The sequence below is a fragment of the Mobula hypostoma genome, chromosome 7 (assembly GCF_963921235.1).
Source record: "Mobula hypostoma chromosome 7, sMobHyp1.1, whole genome shotgun sequence".
Lineage (NCBI taxonomy): Eukaryota > Metazoa > Chordata > Chondrichthyes > Myliobatiformes > Myliobatidae > Mobula > Mobula hypostoma.
The window spans coordinates 651,311-669,987 of record NC_086103.1 but is presented as its reverse complement, the minus strand read 5'-3'; the positions used below and the strand labels follow the sequence as shown (position 1 = coordinate 669,987).

The 18,677-nt window shown below is 42.9% G+C and overlaps 1 protein-coding gene across 1 annotated transcript in view; it reads left to right on the top strand.

The window, feature by feature from the left end:
* Positions 1-2,705: 2,705 nt before the first annotated feature.
* The window catches only part of stard15 (StAR-related lipid transfer (START) domain containing 15), a 215,066-nt gene continuing 199,094 nt past the window's right edge, over positions 2,706-18,677 (top strand). Inside the window, exons 1-2 of the mRNA XM_063052999.1 lie at positions 2,706-2,921; positions 3,416-3,578. Coding sequence (XP_062909069.1) covers positions 3,417-3,578 — 162 coding nt within the window. The 5' untranslated portion in view covers positions 2,706-2,921; position 3,416. The remainder of the gene's footprint in view (positions 2,922-3,415; positions 3,579-18,677) is intronic.

Here is an 18,677-nt window from a genome sequence, read left to right as displayed (position 1 = left end):
CTTTGTTAATATTTGAATAATTTTTGTTAAATGTATTTTACTTTTTAGTTTCTTGGGAAGACGAGATTGAGGAGGCGTTTGAGTGGAAGAAAGCCAAATGCCAGGAGCTGGTAGAGCAGTGATAAAGACAGGGGTGCAGGGCATGATGTGATCCTATTGAAGTGGGGCGTACAGGTTTTGCTGCTGCTTGCTGCGCAGAATCTTCTCTCTCCTTGGATTTTGAAGGTCACAAAAAAAGAGCCATCAGGTCTGTCACAGAGGCTGCTGAGACTGTGGATCAAGAGGTGTGACACATGGACCAATGCTGCTGGGACACAAGCCAGGGTCTGATCAACACTGGCTGGGTCACCTGGGTGAGGGTGTCTGATGTTGAAAGACCCGAAACATTCAATGACCCCAGTTTACATCACTGACGATGTGTCACAGCATGCATCATTATGATAAAAGAATGGTATTTTTCAATATCTTTGACTAAAGTCAATTAAATAGTGAGGCCTTTGACTATGAACTGCCAAAGACCACTGGAGCATTTTAGGTGGAAGTGTAAACACACGAGATTCTGCAGAAATCCATTGCAACACACACAAAATGCTGGAGGAATTCAGTAGGTCAGGCAGCATCTATGAAGGGGAATAAACAGTCAACACTTTGGTCTAAGACTCTTATCAGGTGAGTAGCAGTGTCTCAGATTTGTTTGCCAAAATCAGAATCAGGCTTAATACCACCGGCATATGTTGTGAAATTTGTTGTTTTGGAGAAGCATTACAGTGCAATGCATAATAAAAATCTGTCAATTACAAGATGATATATATAAAAATTAAATTAAATAAAGAGTGAAAAAGAGAGCAAAACAAGGGAAAAAGTAGTGAGGTAGTATACATGGGATAATTGACCATTCAGAAATCTGGTGGTGGTGGGAAGAAGCTGTTGCTAAAATATTGCGTGTCTCTAGGTTCCTTTACCTCCTCTTTGATGATGGCAATGAGAAGAGGGCATGTGCTGGGCGATAGGATTCCTTAATGACAGATGTTGCCATTTGGAATCCCTCCATCCCACTCTCTCTGGGTGAAACATCTTCCACTTTCCGCTCTAATCAGGCCCAAGGGTGGAAAATGAACAGGTGTTCAGCTCCATTACTCTGTACCAGCCAAGATCCCCTACCTGAGCCCGTCCCATCTGGCTGCATTTGACCCGTCTCCCTCTCTTTCTTCTCACGCTACTGCCACAGAGCAGAAGATCCAAGGATCTTGAGTCCCATCAGGTTCAGGAACATTTTTTGTCCTACAACCATCGGGCTCCTGGACCGACTTCACTTGCTTCAGCTTTGAACTAACTCCAGAGCCTATTATGTTATGATCTATATGGTTTTTCATCAATTCTGTTGTATTTTTTTATTATCCTGTGGCTGCCTGCAAGAAAGGGAACCTCAAGGTTGTATATGGTACTGAATACGTACTTTGATAATTGTCGTCGTGGCTATCCCTCGAGGTCGAGGATGATAGTCTTCATTCTGAAGAAGTGGCCCACAGAGCGAAGACACCTGTGCGAGTATTTGTTTAACATGTACTTGTTGTTGCACTCCAAGAAGCACATGATACTTCACAAATCAACCAACTAATTCCAATGGCATGGAAACCATGACATTGGAGCTGATGGACTTGTTGCAGCCTTCATCCACCTTCACATCCATTGAGTTTGAAGTAACTTCGTCCTCCTGTTCCACCGTTGAGGTCATGGTTGGATTGTTCTTTGTCAGGGACCTCACCCTCGACCTTACCGCCATGGGTGACCCTACCAGGAGCATAGCTCCAGACAAGATCACAGGACCACACAAGCTTCTCCACCACGACAAAGTGACAATCCACAGAGAAGTTTGATAACAAATTTACTTTGAACTTTGAAGGAAGTCAGGCCATTTGTAAACTGGGCAGAGGACAATCGAACCCATTGGCTAATGAATTAACATTGGCTCTGGGTGAAGAAAATTCACCTCATTTATCTTCAGGCAGCATTGTGCAATCTTCCAAGAAAGCAGATGGAGTTCACATTTCACAGAGATGTGTAGTCTCCAGTGGTACATCTGCAAATTTGTGCTTCTATCTCTTGACTGGGGCTTGAATCCACAACTTCCGCCCACATTAATGAACCTTGGCTGACAGACCCTGACAAAGTGCAATGCCTTATTGGCTAACTAGTCATCTGAAATATAGGGAAAAAAAACAAAAAATTGTCTGAGCTGTGATGAAGGGTCTCAGCCCAAAGCTGTTTATTACTAACTGTAGTATAGTATCATTGCCTGACCCTCGTGTGGGGTACTCCAAAAATGCTGGAAGTATTCACCAATTTTCACTGACCTGAAAGATTAACTCGGTGTCTCTCGCCAGAGATTCTGCCTGCTCTGCTGAGAGCTTCTAGATCTATCTATTTATGTTTCTTTTTTTTTCAAAATTTGCAATTTTTCTATGCTTTCCAGTTTATCAAGTGTATTTTTATTTGATTCTGTGACTTATTGAGCACTGTCAGCTGTTTTCTGCGGGAACTTTTGAACTGGAATCCTACCCTCTGCAATATGACAACATATATACCATATGACCATCGACTGTTCCTGCAATATTGCCCTACGCAAGGATGACACTTCCAAGGCTAGTAAGCTAATATAGTGAAAACTCAGTTTAAAAAAATACTTCCTGCTGTAAACGGACAGATATACTTCGGGAAAAAAAAAGACTTGATAAATCAGCTGCATTTCCGGACTTTCCCTGTGAACTCAGCGGCAGAAACGGACGAGAAAGAGAAAAAAAAAACTCCAGAGAGAGCCATTCACTCCCTGAGACAGTGGGAAGCTCTTCGACATTGGTTCAGCTTCGCACGGTCTGAAAGCGTCGCGTTAATATTCGGTGGGAATTTGGACAACCTAATAGGTTTGTATCTGTGTGCGAACCCCCCCACCCGCCCCCCGCCGCCCCTTCTCTGTTTCGAGTTGCAGGGTAGGCTGCCCTCGGCTGGGATTGTTTCATGAGTCGTGGAGGTTAGAAGCGTCAGTTCTCATCCTACGGGACTTCAACTGTTCGGTTCGGTTTCAACCGGCGCCTGGTCAATTTCCGCCTCCCCGCTTCTAGTGGGAGATTTTGCATCACAGATTAACATCGTATCCAGGACCTCATCCTCCCCGGCCCGCCAAACCGAAAGCTTCACAGGCACTGCCGGCGTAGGATCGGGCGAGAGAGAGAACGCTAAAACTAAAAGACGGTGGTGAAAGATTTGAAATCAGAGATCCGGTTATCGAGCAGGGTTGGTGTGCCTGAAGGTGGGGATTAGGTGCGTGTGTGTGTGTGTGTGTGTGTGTGAGTGTGTGTGCGTGTATTTCAGTGCAAGCACTCTTATCTGAAAGCTGGTCCCCGGTTTCTCATTGCAGGATGTCCCGGGGAGAGATCGTCCAGGTCCCCGACGATGCGCATTTCACTTCGTTCAGGGAGCAGTGCGAGCGTCACGAAGGCTGGACGGTTCAGTACAGTAAGGGAAGCATCACTGTGTGGAACCGACAGCCCGAGGAAAACAAAACCGTGCAGAAACTAAAGGTATGGAGCCCGGGGCGATGCTTCACCGTCTTTCGGATGAGATGTTAAAGATTCTCCTCCAGTGTATGTTACACAGCCCGACACAATACTTGTAAGGAAATTGGTAGACTTTGCTGGCCAGTGTATACCATGTGCTAAATTGACAGGCTTTTCAGTCAGAATAGTACAGGAACAGCACCTTCGGACCACTTTCTGTACCCAATAGGATGTAAAATTAAACTAAGCGTTTTCTACCTGCGCATAATCCATATCTCTGCGTTCCCTGCATAATCTTGGGCCCTTCTAAGAATCCCTTCAATGCTTCTATCGTTTCTGCCACCTCTAACAGTCTGTAAAAAACAATACTTCACTGTACATGGATGCCCCCTAGTATTTGACATTTCTTCCCTGGAGAAATGATTCTTATGTTTTTATTAACTTGTACTAGTTTATTCTGAGATCAGATCTCTGCAGTTATACCAGGGAAGAAGCTTGATGGATTTCACAGTTCCACTGTGAGCTACCAACAGAGATGAGATAGGCTGGGTTTGCTTTCCTTTGTGGTGGAAGAGTAAAAGATAAACAAGACACAGAGAAGGTAGAGAGTGAGAAACTTTTCCTTTTAGTATACAGAGTAACTATAGAGTATTGGGTGGTGCGTTGGAGATACGTCTCTACCAAAGGAGGTGTAAGGCATTTCTTCCCTCTGCTAGCTTGCAAAGTGTACCACCTGCTTAGCTCCCCCCACCAGGGTCACCTGAAGCCAGGTAGTGGTGGGTGGTCATATGGGCTGTTGATGCATATGACAAGTCCTGATTGTGTGGCCACTGACACCAGGCAGACAATCTCTGAAGTGTATTGATAATGGCTGGAGTCTCCCGTCTTGTTAAGACACTGCCCAGAAGAAGGCAGTGGCAAACTACTTCAGTAGAAAAATTTGGCAAGAACAACCACGGTCTTGGGACCATGATGACCCACGTCATATGACACAGCCCATAATAATGATGATGAAGATGATAGGGTATGAAGCAGGAGGCATCAGGGATTTAGAAGGTATTTGTGGAAGTTTTTGCTTCACTCTGAGAGCAGTCGAAGTCAGGAACACACTGCATGACAGGTCCTGCTGAAGGGTCTCGGTCCGGAGCATTGACTGTACTTTTTCCCATGGGTGCTGCCTGGCCTGCTGAGTTCCTCCAGCATTGTGTGTGTGTGTGTGTGTGTGTGTGTGTTGCTTGACAGGTGGAGGAGACAACATTTAGGAAGAGCTCTTGAATCACTGTGAAATTACGGATCATTTGCTTGAAAATGGAATTTGTCTAGATCGGTATCCAGTAGTTGGCAAGTCATAGAGAGAATGAATCTTAGGGTTGTATATGGTGACACGTACGTACTTTGATAATAAATTAACTTTAACTTTGACAGTGGACTGAAGAGCTGGTTTTTGTGCCATATGACTCCTTGTAGTGAATTGCTTCACTGATATCTTCCCCCAACCTCAATGTAATCTTTAATATTCCCTTTCCACTCTATTGATAATAGGACATGTTATTCCTGGCTCTCTGGCCAGTATTCCATTGCAGAAACTGTCCATTTCTTCAATTATGATATGGCTGTTCTGTGCAAACATTTTGAAGCCAGCTGTTGCTTTGCGATGATGAAGTACATGCGATAGAAATACAAGCCTGTCAATAAAAAGTATTAACAGAAAGTGTTGCATATGCTCTGCAGGTCAGGCAGTATCTGGGGAGAGAGAAAGAGAACAGCTCAGTTTGAGCCTTTCATCAGTTTGTATTTTCCCCTTTGTGAGATCTCACTGTGCATAGATTAGCTGCTGCATTTCCTGCTGTGCAACAGTAGCTCTACTTCAATATGTACAAAATGTTTGTCTCTTCGTTTGGATTTTAATATCTCAGGTTCCCTCTGGTTCAAGGCAATTAAAAGACACTTACATCAATAATGAGATAAGTAGCTTTTCCTGGAATTTTCCCTTTTTTTTACATTCCTCAGTGTAAATAATAAGGAAAAGGCAAATTACTTTCAGGCAGAAGAGTGACTTTGGATTTTTGGAAACGATCAAGACATTTCCCCTGATTGTAGTGCCTTGAAATAAGGGCTGGAGATGGGGATGGAAGGGGGTGGGGGAATTGTCTTCAGCCAGATGTTAGTAAATCTTTAAACTAAAGTGCTCAAAAGGGCTGTAAGAGCTCAGCTGCTCAGAGTATCCAAAACAGAAAGGTCAATGGATTTTTTGATGTTAAGGGAATTAGAGATGGTGAGTTGGCACAGCATAGGTTAAAAGTAGAGGAAAAGTAGAACAGGGTTAAGCTGTGATCTTAACACATGACCAATAAATTACCCTTTCAAGTTGCAAGATTCAAAATAGTTTAATGTCATTTCCAGTAGGTAAGTGTAAAGATTACACAATAATGTTTACTCCGGATCTGAAGCACCACAAAAAAAACACAATAAAATAAAGAACATAATATTATATACCAGCAAGATGTACGATATCACAGGAATAACCTTGCACAATGTCAGTAAGATCAAAGAACTGACGGTGGACTTCAGAAAGAGTAAGATGAGGGAACACACACCAGTCCTCACAGAGGGATCAGAAGTGGAAAGGGTGAGTAATTTCAAGTTCCTGGGTGTCAACGTCTCCAAGGATCTATCCTGGGCCCAGCATATTGATTCAAGGGATGACAGTGGCTATATTTCATGAGGAGTTTGAGGAGATTTGGTATGTCACTTACAAATTTCGGCAGATGTGCCACAGAGTATTTCAACTGTCATCATCACCGTCTGGTATTCAGGGCGGAGGGGAGCAGGGCGGCTACTGCACAGAATCAAAGTAAGCAGTAGAGAGTTGTAAACTTAGTCAGTTCAGTCATGATCCCTGGCCTCCGTAGTATCCAGGACAGCTTCAAGGAGCGATGCTTCAAGACGGCGGCATCCATTGTTAGGATCCCCATCACCCAGGTCATACTTTGTTCTCATTGCTGCCATCATGAAAGAGGTACAGAAGCCTGAAGGCACACACAATGATTCAGGAACAGCTTCTTACCCTCCTAAAGCCAATTTCTGAATGGACATTGAACCCAAGAACACTACCACACTACTTTTTTATTTCTATTTTTGCACTACGTATGTATATACTTACGGTAAAACCCATTTTTTCTATTTTTTTACATTGTACTGCTGCCACAAAAACAACAAATTTCATGGCATATGCTGGTAATATTAAACCTGATTATGATTCTGATAATAATTTTAAAAACTACAGTCATACCTAGGCTGTCGGAAGCAGGTCATTGGGTGACAGTCAGAGGGGGGAAAACAAACATGAGCAGACAGGTGTGCACAGCACCCCTGTAGCCATTCCCCTGAATAATAAGTTTACTGTCCTGGATACCGTTGGCTGAGAGCCAGGGTGGCAGGGCCTCCAACACTGAGTCTGACCCGGTGGTGCAGAAGGGTGGGACGGAGAAGAGGAGAGCTGTCGTCATTGGAGACTCTATAGTCAGGGGAGCAGACAGGAGATTTTGTGGACGTGAGAAGGACACCCGCATGGTTTGTTGCCTCCCTGGTGCCAGGGTCCGGGATGTCTCTGACCAGGTGCAAGACATCCTGGTATAAGAGGGAAAGCAACCAGAAGTCGTGATACATGTTGGGACCAACGACATAGGCAGGAAGAGGGATGAGGTCCTGAAGTGTGAGTTTCGGGAATTAGGCAGAAAGCTGAAGAACAGGACCTCGAGGGTGGCGTTCTCAGGATTGCTGCCAGTGCTACGTGACAGTGATGGTAAGAATTGGAGGAGATGGCAGTTGAATGCGTGGCTGAGGAGTTGGTGCAAGGAGTAGGGTTTTAGATTTTTAGATCATTGGGATCTCTTCTGGGGAAAGTGGGACCTGTACAGATTGGATGGGTTGCACCTGAACTCGAGGGGGAGCAATAGCCTTGCAGGTAGGTTTGCTAGCATGGTTCAGGAGGGTTTAAACTACTTTGCGAGAGGGATGGGACCCAGAGCGATAGAGCAGTGAAAGAAGTGCATGGAGTAAAGCCAGATCTAACATACAGAGGGGTTTTGAGGAAAGAGAAGCAGAATAAACAGTGTAAAGACAGTAAGGTAGAAGGGCTGAAATGTGTGTACCTCAATGCAAGAAGCATCAGGAACAAAGGTGATGAACTGAGAGCTTCGATACATGGAATTATGATGTAGTGGCCATTACAGAGACTTGGCTGGCACCAGGGCAGGAATGGATTCTCAATATTCCTGGATTTCAGTGCTTTGAAAGGGACAGAGAGGGTGGAAAAAGGGGAGGAGGGGTGGCATTACTGGTCAGGGATATTATTACAGCTACAGAAAGGGTGGGTAATGTAGCAGGATCCTCTTTTGAGTCAGTATGGGTGGAAGTTGTGAACAAGAAGGAAGCAGTTACTCTATTGGGGGTATTCTATAGGCCCCTTGGTAGCAGCAGAGATACAGGGGAGCAGATTGGGAGGCGGATTTTGGAAAGGTGCAAAAATAACAGGGTTGTTATCATAGGTGACTTTAACTTCCCTAATATTGATTGGCACCTGATTAGTTCCAAGGGTTTAGATGGGACAGAGTTTGTTAAGTGTGTCCAGAACGGATTCATGTCACAGTATGTGGACAGGCCGACTAGGGGGAATGCCATACTAGATCTAGTACTAGATTATGAACTGGGTCAGGTCACAGATCTCTCAGTAGGTGAGCATCCGGGGTACAGTGACCACCGCTCCCTGGCCTTTAGCATTATCATGGAAAGGAAGAATCAGAGAGGACAGGAAAATTTTTAATTGGGGAAGGGCAAATTATGAGGCTATAAGGCTAGAACTTGCGGGTGTGAATTGGGATGATGTTTTTGCAGGGAAATGTAGTATGGACATGTGGGCGATGTTCAGAGATCTCTTGCAGGATGATAGGGATAAATTTGTCCCGGTGCGGAAGATAAAGAACGGTAGGGTGAAGGAACCATGGGTGACAGGTGAGGTGGAAAATCAGGTCAGGTTGAAGAAGGCAGCAGACATGAGTTTTAGGAAGCAAGGATCAGATGGGTCTATTGAGGAATTTAGGGAAGCAAGAGAGGAGCTTAAGAAGGGGCTGAGAAGAGCAAGAAGGGAGCATGAGAAGGCCTTGGTGAGTAGAGTAAAGGAAAACCCCAAGGCATTCTTCAATTATGTGAAGAAAAAAAGGATGACAGGAGTGAAGGTAGGACCGATTAGAGATAAAGGTGGGAAGATGTGCCTGGAGGCTGTGGAAGTGAGCGAGGTCCTCAATGAATACTTCTCTTCGGTATTCACCAATGAGAGGGAACTTGATGATGGTGAGGACAATATGAGTGAGGTCAAAATGTTCTGGAGCATGTTGATATTAAGGGAGAGGAGGTGTTGGAGTTGTTAAAATACATTAGGACGGATAAATCCCTGGGACCTAACGGAATATTCCCCAGGCTGCTCCACGTGGCGAGGGAAGAGATTGCTGAGCCTCTGGCTAGGATCTTTATGTCCTCGTTGTCCATGGGAATGGTACCGGAGGACTGGAGGGAGGCGAATGTTGCCCCCTTGTTCAAAAAAGGTAGTAGGGATAGTCCGAGTAATTATAGACCAGTGAGCTTTACGTCTGTGGTGGGAAAGCTGTTGGAAAAGATTCTTAGAGATAGGATCTCTGGGCATTTAGAGAATCATGGTCTGATCAGGGACAGTCAGCATGGCTTTGTGAAGGGCAGATCGTGTCTAACAAGCCTGATAGAGTTCTTTGAGGAGGTGACCAGGCATATAGATGAGGGTAGTGCAGTGGATGTGATCTATATGGATTTTAGTAAGACATTTGACAAGGTTCCACATGGTAGGCTTATTCAGAAAGTCAGAAGGCATGGGATCTAGGGAAGTTTGGACAGGTGGATTCAGAATCAGCTTGCCTGCAGAAGGCAGAGGGTGGTGGTGGAGGGAGTACATTCAGATTGGAGGATTGTGACTAGTGGTGTCCCACAAGGGTCTGTTCTGGGACCTCTACTTTTCGTGATTTTTATTAACAACCTGGATGTGGGGGTAGAAGGATGGGTTGGCAAGTTTGCAGACGACACAAAGGTTGGTGGTGTTGTAGATAGTGTAGAGGATTGTCAAAGATTGCAGAGAGACATTGATAGGATGCAGAAGTGGGCTGAGAAGTGGCAGATGGAGTTCAACCCAGAGAAGTGTGAGGTGGTACACTTTGGAAGGACAAACTCCAAGGTAGAGTACAAAGTAATTGGCAGGATACCTGGTAGTGTGGAGGAGCAGAGGGATCTGGGGTACATGTCCACAGATCCCTGAAAGTTGCCTCACAGGTGGATAGGGTAGTTAAGAAAGCTTATGGGGTGTTAGCTTTCATAAGTCAAGGGATAGAGTTTAAGAGTCACGATGTAATGATGCAGCTCTATAAAACTCTGGTTAGGCCACACTTGGAGTACTGTGTCCAGTTCTGATCGCCTCACTATAGGAAGGATGTGGAAGCATTGGAAAGGTTACAGAGGAGATTTACCAGGATGCTGCCTGGTTTAGAAAGTATGCATTATGTTCAGAGATTAAGGGAGCTAGGGCTTTACTCTTTGGAGAGAAGGAGGATGAGAGGAGACATGATATAGGTATACAAGATAATAAGAGGAATAGATAGAGTGGATAGCCAGCGCCTCTTCCTCAGGGCACCACTGCTCAATACAAGAGGACATGGCTTTAGGGTAAGGGGTGGGAAGTTCAAGGGGGATATTAGAGGAACGTTTTTTACTCAGAGAGTGGTTGGTGCGTGGAATGCACTACCTGAGTCAGTGGTGGAGGCAGGTACACTGGTGAAGTTTAAGAGACTACTAGACAGATATATGGAGGAATTTAAGGTGGGGGCTTATATGGGAGGCAGGGTTTGAGGGTCGGTACAACATTGTGGGCTGAAGGGCCTGTACTGTGCTGTACTATTCTATGTTCTATGTTCTAAAACCACAATAAATATACGTTTGTAAATACATAAAATAGTTTCAATACGTAGATTGATTGTATGTCCATAAAGTGATGCTATGCACAGGGGTGTCTGTACATAAAGTCACTCTGACAAGAAATGATAAAGTGGTGGTGGTGTGGGGTGTGGAGGGCTGAGTTAGTGGGTGCAAGTGTTGGTCAGCCTTACTGCTTGGGGAAAGTAATTGTTTTTGAGTCTGATGGTCCTGGTGTGGATGCTACAGAGCCTCCTCCCTGATGGGAGTGGGACAAACAGTCCATGAGCAGGGAGGGTGGAATCCTTCATGACGTTGCTGGCCTTTTCCCGGCACCTTTGGGTATAATGTCCTGGATGTCTTCTATTTCTTACATTATTTTGATGGTCTTTTCTTGATATGGTTGGATTTTGTGCTTGAGTGTAATAACTCCATTGGAATGATTATTGAAGCACTGCAGTTAGTCAGATGCAGTTCACGTTGTAGTTATGAGGTTGTGGTACATCTGCATGATAGCTTGGTCGCACTGCACAGTGAGTTTCATTATGTGAGGCGTGTCACAGAAGAGCACACTTGCACTGATAGGTTATTCCATGCAAATTGATTGGTCATCCTCTTTCCAATGAAAGAGAGATTTACTTAAAAAAAGTAAAGGTCTTCATGATCAGCAGAGAGATTGAGATGGCAAACTGAAATAAAGTGGTTTGACTTCTGAGGGTGACAAAAACAAGATGTAATATATTTGAGGAGGTCACTTCCGAGGGCACACTACTGGAGTTATGAGGTTGGGGAATATTAGCATCATGACATCTCTGAACCACAGAGTGAACCCTGTTTCATAAGGTTGTTAAAGTATTAGGTAAGGTGTAAAAGTTATGTAATGAGCTCCTCAGACTTATGTGGGGAGCTGGAGAGCATTGGGCTCCAAGGTTTTCAGAGCACCTGAATTGGTTACAAACAAGAGAGAATCAGCAGATGCTGGAAATCCGAACAACACACACAGAATGCTGGTTGAACTCACTAGGCCGGGTAGCAACTATGGAAAAGAGTGCAGTCAACGTTTCGGGCCGAGACCCTTCATCAAGAGTGGGAAAAAAGATGAGGAGCCACAGTAAGAAAATGGGGGAGGGGAGGAAGAAACACAAGAAGGTGATAGGTGAAACTTGGGAGGGTTGAAGTAAAGAACTGAGAATTTGTTTGGTGAAAGAGATACAGGGCTGGAGCAGGGGGTATCTGATAGGAAAGAACAGAAGGCCATGGAAGAAAGAGAAGGGGGAAGAGCAGCAGCGGGAAATGATAGTCAGATAAGAAGATAGGGTGAGAGAGTGAAAAGGGATTGGTGAAGCTGGCGGAGCATTACCAGAAGATCAAGAAATCAATGTTCATGCCGTCAGGTTGGAGGCTACCCAGACAGAATATAAGGTGTTGTTACTCCAACCTGTATCTGGTGCTCCCGGTGTGACCTCCTATATATCAGTGAGTCCCAACACAGATTGGGCGATTGCTTCACCAAGCAACTACGCTCCATCCACCAGAAAAAGCAGGATCTCCCAGTGCCCACCCATTTTAATTCCACTCCCCTTTCCCATTCCGACATGTCAGACCATGGCCTCCTCTACTGTTGCGCTGAGGCCACAGTCAGGTTGGGGGAGCAACACCTTGTATTCTTTGTGGGTAGCCTCCAATCAGATGGCATGAACAGTGATTTCTTGAACTTCTGGTAATGCTTCCTCCCGCCTTCACCATTTCCCACTCCCATTTTCCTCTCTCACTTTATCTCCTTATCTGCCTGTCACCTCCCTCAGGTGCTCCTCCCCCTTTTCTTTCTTCCATGGCCTTCTGTCCTCTGCTATCAGATTCCCCCTTCTCTAGCCCTGTATCTCTTTCACCAGTTAACTTACCAGCTCCTTACTTCACCCTTCCACCCCCCACCCCCCGCCAGTTTCACCTATCAGCTTGTGGTTTCTTCCCTCCTCCCACTTTCTTACTCTGGCTTCTCATCTTTCTTCCTCACTCTTGATGAAGGATCTCAGCCTGAGACATTGACTGTACTCCTTTCCATAGATACTGCCTGGCCTGCTGACTTCCTCCAGCATTCTCTGTGTGTTACCTGGATTGGTTAATTGTTGTGTAATAAGAGTCGTTAATTGTTTAGAGTTCCTTGTGTTTTTTTCTCGAGCAGGTCTCTCTTTGTATTGTAGTCTTCTGGTGCTTTCTGCTTAAATTTGTTAAGTTTATTTTGATAGGCTGAGGGATTCTATTATTTGAGTAGCTGGATTAGAGCTAATTATGGGGCCCTAGTTTTGAGAATGTGGGGCCAAGCCACTAATGTTCTGTTGGAGCTCTTACGAATAAATTAGGGTCACTGTCTCTACTTTGGAGTCTGTGTTTCCTCCATACTTGAGTTCTGACATTGCCAGCACACATTGTGACAAGTTAAACATTTGCACTGATAGCTTATTCTATACAGAACACAATTGGCCATTCTGTTCCAAAAAAAGTGGGCAAATTGATAAAGATCTTTGTTTATTAAAGGAATTGACAAGGGAACCTTAAATAAGGATGTTGCATGCATAAGAGAACATGTCTTATGAGGAAAGGTTTAGCGATCTAGGGTTCGTCCCTTTGGAGTGAAGGAGGAAAGGAGGTGACTTGGTAAAGGTGTTCAAGGTGATAAGAGACATATATAAAGTGGGCAGAAAATAGAGGGTTATATGGGAGGAAAAGGATAGATTGATCTTTTTTTAGATTATGAGGACACTCAGTCTTACAGTAGTTTAGAAGTTTGCATAACATTGTGGGCCAATAGGCCTTTACAGTTTGATGTTCTAAGGTAGCTTGACTTATAAGACTGATCAAGACAAGATTTAAAACATTTAAGCTGGTCACTTCAAAGGACATAAAACTGGAGTGGAAGCAAGTTTTCATTGATTCTGGTGAACTACATTCGAATAAAAATAATATGAAAAATAACAATACGAAGATACTAATAAATCTAGTGGGGAATTCAAGGGGAACTTTACACAACTAGCCAGTAAAATATGGCCTTCACCACTACAATGTGTAGTTGTGCTGTCTAGTCTGAAGGCAAAGCCAGAACTAACATGCAAGGGAATAAAGATGAGATGGATTTATTGATGAGGTTTGTTGGCATAGGGCAACTCAGCAGAAGCACAAGCTGCAGCAGAGGTTGACATCTAGGGAGTAGATTCTATTTAGCAAAAAGGGTTGTTGAGTTACAAAAAAAAATTATGCTTTCAATTATGTATGACAACATGAGTTACTGAAAGATGTACTGTTCCTCTTCCATCAACCTTCGTTTAAAATCACACAAAGTTTTAAAAAGAACTTGAAAATAGGTTTTAAGCTACATTTTGTGTCAGTGATAATGAAGAAGTTACGAGAGAGAGAGAATATGTGAGAAGATTGAAACAAACTGAATCTTGTGGCACAAAGTGCTGCAATAACCCAATCGAGAGTTCAGTTCCTGGTAAGATATTCAGAATATGTAGTGTTGAACCAAACCCCATGGTCAGATGGACAAAGTGGTGTCTCATCTCATCACAATCGCCTGCCACAATTCTTAACACAAGCTAAACGAAATTTAATATTCTAAAAACATCAAGATGCAATTTTGTCATCTCCCTTAGAATGGTATTTACCTTATCTTGGCCTTGCAGTAGCGATTTCATTGTTTGGGTTAAGATGTTTGTTTGGGATTTTTAATTGAACTTATCAATTTCTAGCTATTTGCTATGAATTTTAGATTCGGAAGATTAAGTCAAACTTTGTGGAGGGAGCAGTTCAAAATTTTTTAATTTTTTTCTTCTCAATTATGTAGGAAATCTGGTTCCTCTGGTCATTAATCAGAAAGACTCCAAACACTGGATGGATGTCGAGAGAAAATATTGTGTTATCAACTGTTGTCGATGTTAGTACAATCAATGTCAACTAATACTGCTTCAGAGAAATTAGTTCTCATCTCTTATCCTGATTTATTAAGTCCCTAAATTGGATTCTGCACAACTGATGGTATTTCAGTCACTACCTCCTTGTAGTCTGTTACCTACCCCGTAACTGGGTTGCCAAACCAGCAGAAATGGACCACTTAGTTGGAATCTGGTTTAACAGAAGCTAATAAAGTTTTATTAAAGAAATAAGTAACACAGTACTCTAATCGTAAGGATATAAATGCAACAGGTTAGCAATGACAAAACACACATGTTCACAGAACTAGGGTAATAGGAATAAACCAAGTTCTATCGCAGTCTAGGGGTAAAATGATCAGTCTCAAGTGATGCAGAGTTCAGTTCAGCTTAATACAGTTCGCAGTAATCGCTGTTGTGCCGTTGGAGAGAGAGAGAGAGAGAGATAGAGATATTCAAATCTGATTCAGCAGACCTTTGATACTCTTCGCAGTTAGCTCTTGGGCGGACCCCTTGTTATGTCTTCTGTGGTCACCGACTGTGACCCCTCCACTCCGGATACGACCATTCTTCCGCGGTGAACCCGGCACCCAGGCAAGGGCGGACACACATACCAGGTTCCCGCCGATTGTACCCTTTCACCCTGTGCGTCTATGGTCGGTTCCCGCGACCAGACCTGCATACTCCCACCAACTTGTGGGGGCACACCGCTCTTCCAGGGTCTCGTTATCTTGTGATCTCGTGGTGTGTGTCATGCCTTAGCGAACCTGTTCTTTTTATCCCCCTGCTGGGGTATCGCCTGTCCATCAAACTTCAAACAGTTCAGGTTCAAAGCAACCGGTCTGTCAATACTCTGAAATGTGTTTCTTTCTTGTTAATCTCTCCCTTCTCTCTTATTAGCATTTTGAATGTTTCTCCATTGTCTCCCTTATCTCTCTCATCAGCATCAATCTTCTGATAACTTAGTTTTTCGTCACAAGTCGTACAGATGGAATATTAGACTTGCAGGTGGTCGTAATTTTTTCAACACAAGCAATGTCTTTTTTGACTAGTATAGGCTTTGTTACCAGAAATTCTTGAGGAGATGAGGCTTATTTCTATGGGTGTTTTGGTCTTGGACAGTTGAATGGATAATGGAAGGATGTCCAGTGGTAACTTTCAGAAGGGAATTGGACATTGTAGTGCAACAACACTAAGGGATGGATTATGTATCATCTAATGAGTCTTTGAAATAGGTACAAGAGGCCCGATGACCTCTTTCTATGCTGTAAGATTCTATTGGTTTAATGAATCATGATTCATGGAATAATTACAGCATATTTGGAGGCCAGTCAGCCCATCACACATCCCCATTGAAATCATAATGGTCCCTGCACTGATTCTAGAGGAACATTGCTACTTAGTCATAGAACACTACAGTACAGAAACAGGCCCTATGGCCCATCTAGTCCATTCTGAACTATTATTCTGCCTAATCCTATAGACGTACACCCAGACCATAGCCTTTCATACCCCTTCCATCCATCCACTATCCAATTTTCTCTTAAATGTTGAAGTCAAACCTACATCTGTCACTTCTGCTGGTTCCACACTCTGACCACCCTGGGTTCCACACTCTGTCCACCCTGAGTAAAGAACTTACTGTACTCCAGCTGAATAAAGATATATTTCCTTGAACATTTTGCTTTCTGGCCTTCAGATAACTTCTTGCCATTTATTCCCCAAACTCCAAGTTATGGATTAGTCTTTTGTATGGCATGTGCATTTAGAAAGGTGCATTATGGACTCTGAGACACTCAAGAGTAAACCCAGACAGTATATCTATAGAAGGGTGATGTTTTTCATCTCCAAACTATCAAGTAAAATTTCATTGTCTTCCCAGTTTACTTCTATGATGTAATATCAAACATATCCATAGAAAAGTACAGACCCAAAACAGGCCCTTTGTCCCATCTAGTCCATGCCGAGCCACTTAAACTCTCTACTTAACCAGATAAGCGAAGAACAAACATCATAACAACATTAAAACCAAAGCAACAATTGATCTAGAAAAACAAAAATAACTATTTGTGTACACTTTTCCTAAGGTCTTTCGAAACATGTCTCAGTTACTTAACATAACATCTGCAGCTTTTTCAGCTAATATACCATATAATATGTGCAAGAAAATATCTTGGCTTTGTCACATTGACGTCTTACCGCATTCTTGTAGTTCTGGTTTTCAAAATTATAATGCCAAGCATTAATTGGATTGACATGTCCCACACAGTTGACAAAGAATTATAGAATAAAACTGCACAGAATAAGTTCCCTTAGCAGGGATTCCCAACCTGGGGTCCATGGCATGAAAAAGGTTGGGAACCCCTGCCTTAGCTCATCTTGCCTCAGTGACTCTTTAAATAACTTAACCCAATTTATCCTGCACCCTTGATCTTTCCTGTGACATCAATGCTCCCTAATTCAATATTTATTCAGCTTTCTTATGAAAGTTATTATTGAATCTACTCCCAACAGCGCATTCCAGAACAAAACAACTTACTACGTAAATGCTTTTTCCTCATGGCTAATCTAGTTCATTTGCCAATTATTTTAAATGACTATTTTCTGGTTATGGAACAGTAAATAGATGCCTGGTTTATTTACTTTTATTTAAGAGCCTACATGATTCTTGAACATTATCTTATGAACATTGGCACACAATTATGTTGTGCTTGGCATTGGAATCAAAATGTTGTCCTATGAGACTGTCACTTCAGATAGTTTGCTTATCTTGACCAGCTTTTGAGAATTACGTGCTTGATACTAGACAGAAGATTAAAGATGCCAAAAAGTAATTGAAGCCAATGAATCACTTCATACAGAAATCAAAGCCAAATTAGCATTTATTATCAAAGTACATTTATGTTACCATACACAATGGATTCCGGGTTAACTGGGCCATCAGTTAATCAGGGTGCCGCTTATTTGGGACACTCTGCTATTTAATTCGGACAGGAGATTGTTGCTGAAACATTTCTAACTAGTGTCAGTTGGGTACACTGTGTGGCCATACTCTGCACCATTAGACTCTGCACCATACCTAGAGTGAACAGTTTTTAAATAGTGCCAGTTGCATGTGTTTGTGTTCAGAAACAGCCAGGAGTGAAAATGAAATTGTCCTACTACTTCAGCTATGAAGAATTTGAAGGTATTGACAGTCATCTTGAATGTTAGAATGAAATAGAAAATTTGGAGGATGCAATTGTCATAAGCATTGTATGAAGGTAGTCCATTATCTACACTATGTGCCTTACTGGTTTTGTTCATTTATAGTCATTTAATTCCTCTATCAATAGCTGTTAGGAACTATCTCACAGATTTATAATACTGTCGAAGTATTGCTTGTCTAATTTGAGCTGTGTTTCATTTAAACACTGCACATAAATAGTTACACAGTTGAATGATAGTTTGTCTCTTTTATATCTCTTTAACTAATTCCATGAAACTTCCGCTATTTGGGGCAGCTGCTTAATTGGGGTACAATATACTGTTCAGATGTGTCCCAAATAGCCGGATGCCACTGTACTACCTTGAGATTCATTTCCTTGTAGGATATGAAAGCTTTGGAGAGGATGTGGAGATAATTCACCAGGATGCAGCCTGGAACAAAGAGCCTGTCTTATGAGGATAGGTTGAACCAGCTAGCGCTATTCTCGTTGGAGCGAAGGAGGATGAGAGGTGACTTGATAGAGGTATACCAGATGATAACAGGCATAGTTAGAGTTGATAGATAGAGACAACTTCCCAGAGTGGAAGTGGCTAATACAAGGGGGCATAATTTGAAGGTGATTGGAGGAAAGTATAAAGGATGTCAGAATTATTTTTTTTTACACAGTGAGTGGTGGGTGTGTGGAATACCTTGCCAAGGGTGGTGTTAGAGGCAGATACATTAAGTACCTTTAAGAACCTGTTAGGCACACAGATGGTGGAAAGGTGGAGGTCTTTGTGGATTGATTTTAGAGTACGTTTGAAAGTTGGAACATATTGGACCAAAGGCCCTGTTCTATGCTGTAGTGTTCTGTGTTTTATCTTCTCTGTTTATTTACAGACAAATAAAGAAATGCAATAGAATTTACAAAAATACTCAAAAATACTATGTATAAACAAAGATTGACAACCGTTGTTCAAAAGAAGGCAAAGTATGCAAAAAAAGAGAACATAAGTTGTA